Consider the following 9859-nt stretch of genomic DNA (forward strand, 5'->3'; position numbering starts at 1 on the left):
GGGCTGTTTAATATAATTGACCTTCTCCTAATATATTTACGTATGTATAATAAATAAATATTTTAATTGCGAATTAAAAATTTTCATCCTCAGAATACAAAAATAGTAAAAATTCACAAACAATTCCCAAAGTTTGATCCTCTATAAAATAATTTCTTTACTTTCTTTCTAAATCAAGCATCAATCTATATGACATATTAACTTCCACAACATTTCTTATTCATTAGTTTGCCCCAACTTGTAAAGAATAAGTCAAATATGAGCAATAAAAACAGGAATACATTGTCTAAACCCAACGGAGTTCGATCTAAGTTCAACTCTCGGTGAGAACTGCCTGTTATTGACTTTATCGGTTTGAGCTGATAAGTTATATTATGAGCAACTAAATTGATTTATCTTATTGTGATTTTCTAAATGTTATAATTACAAACGAATTTCACGCACACCATCAAAAATTACTGTAAATTTTTCTGTAAATAAAAAATTCTCAAACACGGCGGTTAGGAAGATTGGTCATCCAAACACAAGTCTGTTGATTGATTCATGTAGCCATGTAGGTGTCGTACTAGATATTATTCCTATTTAATTAGGTATGACCATTATCCATTATGCAGTCTCCTGTTACCACCCACCAATAAATATAAAGTTATGAGGCTATACAAAAAGTCAAGATTCAAGTGGATGACGGATGGTTTTATTATAACCCTACAGAAAAGAAAATGATAAATTTCTGATTTTTTTAAAAAATAATTTTATATTGAGTGGAGCATTCATTTCCAAGTGGCATATAGTTTTCTACTATTAACAATCATATGTTGAACTTTCAAATAGTGATGCACCACCCAGGCCATTTTATTGTTATTAATAATACACAACTTTTACGAGGTGTTTAGTTGGTGGCACAATTTCACTTTCGTATCATTTTAAAAGTAAGTAAATTCCTTCGTTTAGTTAGAGTGAATTGTAATTTCACGAAATTAAAATTTTCTCATTTTTATGGAATTAGATCCTATAGCCCTCCTCCCCTTGGTATTTCAATTCCATGAATTATAAAAAGAAGAAAAAAAAAAATAACGTTGAGACAAAAATTTTCATTTTTTTAACCTAAAATTGATGTTTGACATCTCTATTTTGATTATAGGTCAATCTCAATCAAATATGTTTTCTCAAAACTCTCTAATCTATTTTATTGCTTTCGTTATGCAATTATAAAGTTTATTTACATCGAGTTACATAAATTCTGAAAAGCAAATTTTGAATTTGGTCATTTAGGATTTATAATAATAATAATAATAATAATAATAATAATAATAATAATAATAATAATGGATCGGACATTTTGAATTTTATATTACTTATTACCTTTCAATTCTCATGTATACTAAACATTGAAATTGATATTTTCAGTAATTATTCTTGCAAACCAAATAATATGAAATTTAAATTATCACTTTTTTCTCGCATTATTCATGTCCCATGAAATTGCAATTTTTTTTATCACCAAATTCCTTCTCTCCAACTAAAGGCGTGGTTAGTTGGAAGATGAAGAATATAAAGCCAAAGTTTCATTAATTATGATAGTCCCTATATCTTAATTTTTCCAAACGAGGGAATCATAGAGATGTCAACATCCATGCCCACAAAGATCAAACAATACAAATTAAATTAAGGAATTTATTCTATGGGTGTTTGATTAGGTTGTGCGTGTCTCTCTCTGTCTGTGTGTGTATATATATATATATATATATAGTTTTTGCATGTCTCTTTCTCAAAATGAAAAAAAAAATAGTGATATTTTGATCATTTTGATAAGATCATTGGAAATAAAAATTAAAAGAACGAAAATAAATTATTTCTTCTAAAATTGCTTTTCGGCCGGCTTATTTTATTTTTTGATGTGACAAAACTGGACTAAGAGACATCAAAGTCTTATCCCTCCCCTTCTCTATATGCGTGCACGTGTGTGTTTGAAGAGCTAAAATTCTTTGGTATATCATAAACTGATTGATATATTAATTAATTAAGAATAAGATTAAGTTTAAATTTTATCCAAGACCATATCATGTACGCAACGTCGTGAAACAAATAGTTAAGTAAGTTTCAATAATGTTTAATTTATAGTTTTACTCTCACGAGTAAAGTCGATATATAATATTATCACGCATTTTTACACGTTAAATTTATAATCCTACTTGCAAGACATTAAAATAAGTAAGAATAGTTAATTACTTTTAGAATTGTCCAAAATAAATTAAAAAACAAATAAATTAATAATTTTGAAAAGGATATGTCGTAATTTAATTCCACGCTACATTAGACCAACGGATTAGGGAATGGCATGCCATGTATTGCTATAGTTGGTGCAACGATGTCTGCCAGTCTGCCTACCAAAGACAAATGCTTCCTTTGGTTTGAAATTTGGGGAAAATTCTTCATTCTATATATATATATATATATATATATGCAAATTGACCAAAAAGAATCTGAAATAACCATTCTGTCTTTTTTTTTTTTTAAAAAAAATAAAATAAAAACATATATCTTTTCTCCTACGCCAAAGGTTTTTTTTAATATTTTTGTTTAATCAGTTAGACAAATTTAAAATAAAGATAACTAGGATATGACTGGGGTCATGTTGATATTGGGTTGGCTATGAAGGTCGGCTCGACTGAGGAGCTTGACCTACGGTGGTGTGCAAGGTTCGCATGGTCCCTTGACATACATTTCTTAAAAGGTATTGGATCAACACGGTTGTTATGGAGTGTCCGATCAATTTAGGGAGCACTTGGTTTGCTCGGATTTTAATTTGCCTGAATATTGTTGGAGACACTTGTATATATATAACTCGAATATTGTCTAGAAAGGACACTGTGTTATTTTCTTACAACATTATCATTGTACTTGCAATAGGTAATTGATATAGAGAAACCTAACATTCTCTTGCTCTCTAGATTATTTTGTTCATTTCTTATTTGGAATTAATTAGGAAAAAATTCCATTTTAATTATTTCCAACTGTCATGGTGAGCAGAGGTAGATAGAATAAGTAACTCCGTATAGTAGTAGAACGGTAGACAAGTAATGATAAGTATAACTGTATAAATAAATATAATTATGATTTTTTTTGGACAGTAATATAATTATGGTTAATATGTTAATAATGGCTGGTGGTGCAGTGGAGAAGCAAGTAAGTCAAAGTATAAAATAGATAGGTACGTAATAACAATTAGTGTATAATAATTATGATAGTGGCCTGGTTATATATATATATATATATATAAATATAAAAGTAGATAAGCACAATTAGATATACAATTGTGAATGGAAGTGCGTATGTATGTGGGGTGCTGAGCTTTACGCAAGTAGCAAGGTGGTAAGGAAAGAGAAATAGATGGGCGAAGGTTGATGAATGAAAGTGATCGTAAATAAATAAAAAATTAATGTATAATTTTTGTTTATTATTATTATTTGTTTGAGGTGACAACATCTTTGTTACTAGATATAGCAATACACAATATACTTAGTTGTATTCCATATAAGGAGGATATTATAGTAATACATGATGTAGCAAATACGGTTCAACCTAGTATAAAAGGGCATGTGAAATTTGACATAATATCAATTCCTATATATTTTGTATTTAAATAAATTTGAAAAAGTTAAATATATATTTTGCTTCTATTTCTTTTTCTTTTCCTTTTCATTTTTATATTTTCAAAATGAAAAACAATGTTTTTGGTGCTGTAATTATGTTTATATTGTAGACTTGGTTATTGAATTATTATATATCTTATTCACTTTTTCTCAATGATAATTAAGTAAATTTTTGTAAAATTTTATCTCTTTCTTTTCTATGAATCACCACATATGTATCATATGACCCACTCCCGTATGAACTCAATGAAAAAAAAAAACCGAAGAAAGAGTAACTTACATTAAAAAATATAAAATTATAATAAATTAACAATTTTTTGATGACCTGAAAACTTAGCTTGCAGCCAATCATCCACCATTCGAAGGTGTGCATTGGATAAAAATCGACTTGGACTCTAGCCGGTAAAAGATTACAATGAGATAAATTTGTATAAGTTGCTCATAGCTAGGGATGGCAATGGGTCGTCGAAGAGGGTTACATTCACCACCCGATCCGCATTATACTTTCTCCACTCACCCTAACCCCCGGGCCACATCGGGGTGAACATTTTAACCACCCTCGCCCCACCAAGTGCGGGTGCCCGCTACAGGTACCCACCATTTATTATTTGATTAAAAATAATTTTTAAATCACTTACACATTATAAAATAATAAAATTCACTAGTCATTAAAATATAAAATAGTAAAAATATTTAAATATAATGACTAAACTGTTAATTTTTTAAAAATAAACTAACTAGCTTATAACTAAAAATAGTAAAAATTAACAAATATAGAAACTTTTATAATTAATTATTAAGTATTTATTACTAGTACTTATTTTATTATTATATACATAATACATAATATATATACACTTACATATACATGGTGGGTCGGGTGTGGTTATAGACAAATTTTGTACATAAAAGTCAAATCCAACCCAACCCACCATGAGTTTAATTTTTTAAGAGTAACCACACTTATAATTTTTGGAGAAGTTTCTCGAACAAAAACTTGAGGGGGTGGGTTTAATTTTGCTAATTGAGGGATGAGGTTTTAATTAGTTTTTATTCATGCAAATAATTTTTTTTGTGGGACCCGCAAGTAGGGAAAATGTCCTCGAAAAGAAATGTAACTTGTGCGTATGGTGCACTGTAGGGCCAGCTGGGCGCGTAACAATACCTTTTGTTTTTTGTCAGTTATTTCTTTTTCCTCCTCTACATTCATTCTCTTTCCTACACGTCAATGCATAAAACTCTAAGAAATTGGTATTGTTGAGGTTGCCCTAAGACCCACCAGATCCAAATTATACTATCACCCAAAAACTTGATCCATACGAGGTAAATGAGTGGATATTTGCTAACTGATCAAACTAAAAAGACCCGTACGTTATACCCACTAATAGTCAAAACTTGTATCTTATGATTAATATTAATAAGCCAAAAATATGACCAAAATAAAAGATTCTATGAGTGGCTTAATTGACAGTTTAACACCGTCACTCTCTACAGATAATTAAAGAAAACATAAGGAAAATGCTATGTGTACTCTAATTTTTTACTTCTAACTTTTACTCCTACACACAAAACATTTGATATAAATACTTGTATTGATACTAATATGGAAAAAATAACCGACCACATCAGAGAGTAAGATTTAAAACTCAAAAAATAAACAAAATAATAATTAGTAATAAAATCACCATTTTCCCTTTTATAATAGTTGAAAAGAAATTTGAGTTTGTGAATGGCCCTAAGGTGTGTACCGGGGACAAAAACGTCACACCCAAATTGCATAGAGTTTGGAAAGCTTCTCAGTTCTCAGATTACAGTCCTTTTCCTCCATTTTATTTAATCGCAAGAAAACGTTTCAAGATTGTCAAAGCTAAGATTTTTGTATGCATCTGAATCGCCGTAGCCTGCAAGTTGAAACAAAAAACAATGGATTATTTCCACTTATCCGCCTAAACAATTGTAAAGATTTTCCACGGTTCTCACCACTCTCCCCCACTATAATAGATTAGAAAAATTTTCACTCTCTTTCTCTCTATTTATTTTTCTTCTCTCTCTCTCTCACTCTTTCTCTACTATCTCTTCCTCCACATGGGTATCTCAAAGAGTATTGATTCCACTATGACTTGAGCATCAGTTATCCCCATAATTGCCCTTTGCTTTTTCTTGATTCCAGATGCGTACTTGTCAGCTCCAAAGCATGCCTACATCTTTATACACACATACATGCAGAGAGATACAGAGAGAGAGAGAGAGAGAGAGAGAGAGAGAGAGATTCGATAAAGAATAGTAGCTCAAGAGTCTACTTCTAAAAGTTGAAAGCATAAGGGTTGGTGATTTTTTATTTTTTTAAGAGCGTGAAAGTGACAAAATGCTGTCTTTAAGGATTCCGTTTACGTTTGTTCGGAGATTTTAGGGAGTGGGTCGAGAACAGAAATTGATGTTAGCTCATGAGAGAGGCGAAAAATTGAAACTTTCTGGGAATTCCAATTCTTGGTTTGGGGTTTTGTTGGGTGAGGGAAGAAGATGATTTCTTCCGAGACGAATTTGGTGATGACAGTGATTGGGTTTGCAGTGAGTACCATGTTCATTGTCTTTGTCTGCACAAGGCTAATCTGTGCACGAATTCAATTGAGCTCCACAAGGAGGTCTCTGGCCAGGGCTTCTGGATCTGACCTTAGCATTGTGAGCTCCTTTTCCTCTAATCATTTAGCTCTGCAATGTTCATAGTTTCTCTGTTTGTAAATTCCCCAATTTCTTGCTTTTCAATTTCAAATCTGTAACACAATGACTGAAGTTTCTTTTGATTTAGTACTTTCTTTGATTGGTATATTGTCAATTTGCTGTCACTCAGGTTCTAGGTTGTTTTACTGTTAATTTGTTCTTGAAACTGCTCTGCAGGTATCTTAGTACTGTGTGGTTTTAGGTCAAAACAGGTCTTGTTTCTTCAGTTAAGGAAACCTAGCTATATTAGCTTGTATTTGTCTGATGATTTGCTGTGGGGAAAGTTATACCTTTTAGATCTCTGTTCTCCAATTGTGTTTCTGAAAACAGATTAGTTCTTTTTTTTTTTTGAAAACATGAAAACAGATTAGTTCTATGTTTCTTGGTTAGGAGTTACAATAAATTGAGAATAACTAGCTTTGTAGTCCTAAGTAGGGTAGTTTCAGACTTTCAGACTTTCAGATTGTGATTTGATGCTATAAATGTTGCTCATTTTAACCGTTTCACAGTTAGAACGCGGGCTGCACGGTCTTGAACCTCTTGCTGTGAGCAAATTCCCGACTAAGAAGTATAGTGATGTGTTTTTCACCTCGGCAGAAGACACTCAGTAAGTATACATTTGTTTATAAGCTCTGTGTATTAGTAACTTTCTTGCTTCTAACTTTGTTATTTATGGATGATCGAGAGACTTGAGAAGTTGAGAGTTTGGATCTTCAATTTTTTTTTTAATTGTATCCTTAGGACTAATTATTTCTTTGATTAAGGAACTAAAAATAAATAGAGAAAGTACGGCACCAGCATATAGTGATGCGTGGATAGTGTTTGGTTGTCTTTTGCCTTTTTCGTTGAGACTGTTGTATGTCTAAAGTTTTAAAGTATTATTCTAAATATGTTGAACTGTACTTTCTTAGCCTTTAACAAATAAAATTGAAGTGCAAGTAGGCAGAAGGGATTTGAATATGTGATGGAAGTACATCTGAAGTCAAACACCGAGAAAGAAGAACAAACATTATTTTTTTTTTTTTTAAAAAAAAATTATGAATATCTAATAGTGCATTAGAAAACTTAAGATTCCTTAACTGAGTGTTATGCAAACAGCGTTTTTGTATTTTCCTAATTGGATTTACATATTGAAGGTACTAACAGTGTGATGTGTTCTTGTGTCCTCTTGCACTTGTCTGAACCTGTGATTTGATCTCCTTTAATAACGTTAGGTTGGTTAGCTTGGCTAAGATCTAGAGGCGTGGGCCATATAGACCACATGGGGTGTGTGGGGGGACTGGGGAGGAAGAAGAAAGAGCGGGGAGCCACAAGGGGTGGGGGTTGCCTGTAGTGGCTTGGCGGGGTCCTTTAGAAATGAAGGGTCCATAGAGGAACTGGAGATGACCTTCTTTTTTCGGTTTTAGTTGAAAGTTTTGTAGGCCTATAACAGTAGAACATTGAATATTTGAAGGTATTTCAAGATGTATTGGGCTTGTTCTCTTACTCAGCTCTTATTTGATCCATTAAAGTCCTTTTGTGTGCAAAACTATTCAAAGCCCAATAAGTATCAATCCAAGTCTAATATAGTACTATGGTATGAATTTATGATAATAGTTTCTTTTTTTTTTCTTTGGATGAGAGAGGGAAACCTGCAGCCACTACCTAAGGGTGTGCACTATGTAAACCCTAACCCTAGTCAGCAAAGGACCACAAGGAGGTAAACTAGCCTAAGTTGCCTAGAGCTAACCAACTCAAACCAAGAAGGTCAATAGGCTGCTGCTGCTGGGAGTTGAACTTGTAACCACAAAGTCAATAACCTGACCAACTTGGGTTGCTCCCAATTATAATAGTTTTTGAAGTTGACGGGTAAACCAGTTCACTCATCATCATTTCCTCCATGGTCAACAAACTATACCCATATATTCTAGATTTTCATTTCCAATTTTTAGCACTTATTTTACTAATTTATTTCCAAGTTTTGTACACCCGACAATTGCCTTAGAAATTTTTGAAGATGGTGTAAATAGCAGGTGAATTGGGGAAAGAACTTCGAAGTTGGCATTCTCTTTTCGGTTTTCTTTAAAATTGTTGTAAGTCTAAAACTGTCAAATAATCCCAACCACAGAACTAGAAACACATATACAATGAGATTTTCTGGAGAAGGGAAGACAATTTTGGAAGCCAAAAATGCCAATTCTTCTCTACCTTGTGCTGGCATGATCTTTGAAGCATTGTGATATTGTTTTCGGGGAAAGGCATTATAGACAGCAGCAGTCAGTACTAACTGTAAGCTCTTACTAGGATGCGGGTTTATGTGCAATCTTAATTTAGTTGGCTAATGAAAATCTTGTCTCTGTCATCAGATGTCGTGTTCTTTCTTTTTTTTTTTTTTTTTTTGAAACGTAGTTTACTTGACTAATGGAATTTTACATCACAGATGCACAGTATGTCTCGCTGATTACCAGCAAGAAGATTCGTTGCGCATCCTGCCATTCTGCGGGCATTATTTTCACGCGACGTGTATCGACATGTGGCTGCAGCAGCACTCCACTTGTCCAGTCTGTCGAATTTCACTGCGCGAGGTCACCGAGAAAAAGCGCTTTATGCCACCGCTGTTCAGTTCTGCTGTCCGGTGTCACCATGCCATGGCATCGATGAACGTTAATCCCCACCAGTGCATTCGTTCCTGGAATAGGCTCTCATCAACGCCACACGACAGATCAGGGTCGAACATCACCTCATCAGACAATAGAACAGTAGCTGCTGCAGAGTGCGATTCTGTCTCGATTCAAGCTACTACTACAGTGGCTAAAGGCTCAACGAATAAACAAACCGAGAGCCCATCAAACATATGAATGGTTTGGCCAAAGATGGAAGAAGTTTGCTGGTTTTCCCGTCATCGCTTTCTGTACATATCTCAGGGTGAGTTCATGTGTATAAAGTGTTTTTTTTTTCTTGACAGTTTTAGCAGTGACTTTTGTAGTTTTGTTAGTTCTGTTGTAAAATAGCTTTGGGTTATTCTTCAGCTTCCAGCTATTTTGTGTGCCTCTCAGCACACATATTGCTTGTCTTGCTTGAACCATCTGAATCAAAATACCTACTGATATCCGATTTTAAACGTTATTTGCACCAAATTTCAATTTTGGCGGTCCACAAAGAGGACCGATCCCACCACCTCGTATATGAGAGTAGGACTTGGTGCCACTAGACCACAAGTAATGTTTGTTTAAATATTGTTTGAGTGACCATGAATATACTAATCAATCACTAATTGAAAAAAATCAATTAAATGATGCCAAAGTTAGAAGACAAAAAATGTAGAAAAAATAAATTAAGGGTATCTCATTAGAATATTGCTAGGGGAGAATAAAGACAAAAAAAAAAAAAAAAAAAAAAAAAAAAAAAAAAAAAAAAAAAAAAAAAAAAAAAAAAAAAAAAAAAAAAAAAAAAAAAAAAAAAAAAAAAAAAAAAAAAAAAAAAAAAAAAAAAAAAAAAAAAAAAAAAAA

The 9859-nt window shown here is 32.7% G+C and overlaps 1 protein-coding gene across 1 annotated transcript; it reads left to right on the forward strand.

The window, feature by feature from the left end:
- The first annotated feature begins 5588 nt into the window (after positions 1–5588).
- LOC116011875 (E3 ubiquitin-protein ligase ATL9-like) lies at positions 5589–9482 on the forward strand. Its single transcript, XM_031251293.1, has 3 exons — positions 5589–6332; positions 6881–6978; positions 8791–9482. Exons 1-3 carry the CDS (start codon positions 6174–6176, stop codon positions 9206–9208), a joined length of 675 nt encoding a protein of 224 aa, XP_031107153.1. The 5' UTR covers positions 5589–6173; the 3' UTR covers positions 9209–9482.
- Positions 9483–9859: the final 377 nt, after the last annotated feature.

This window comes from Ipomoea triloba, chromosome 3 (assembly GCF_003576645.1).
Source record: "Ipomoea triloba cultivar NCNSP0323 chromosome 3, ASM357664v1".
Lineage (NCBI taxonomy): Eukaryota > Viridiplantae > Streptophyta > Magnoliopsida > Solanales > Convolvulaceae > Ipomoea > Ipomoea triloba.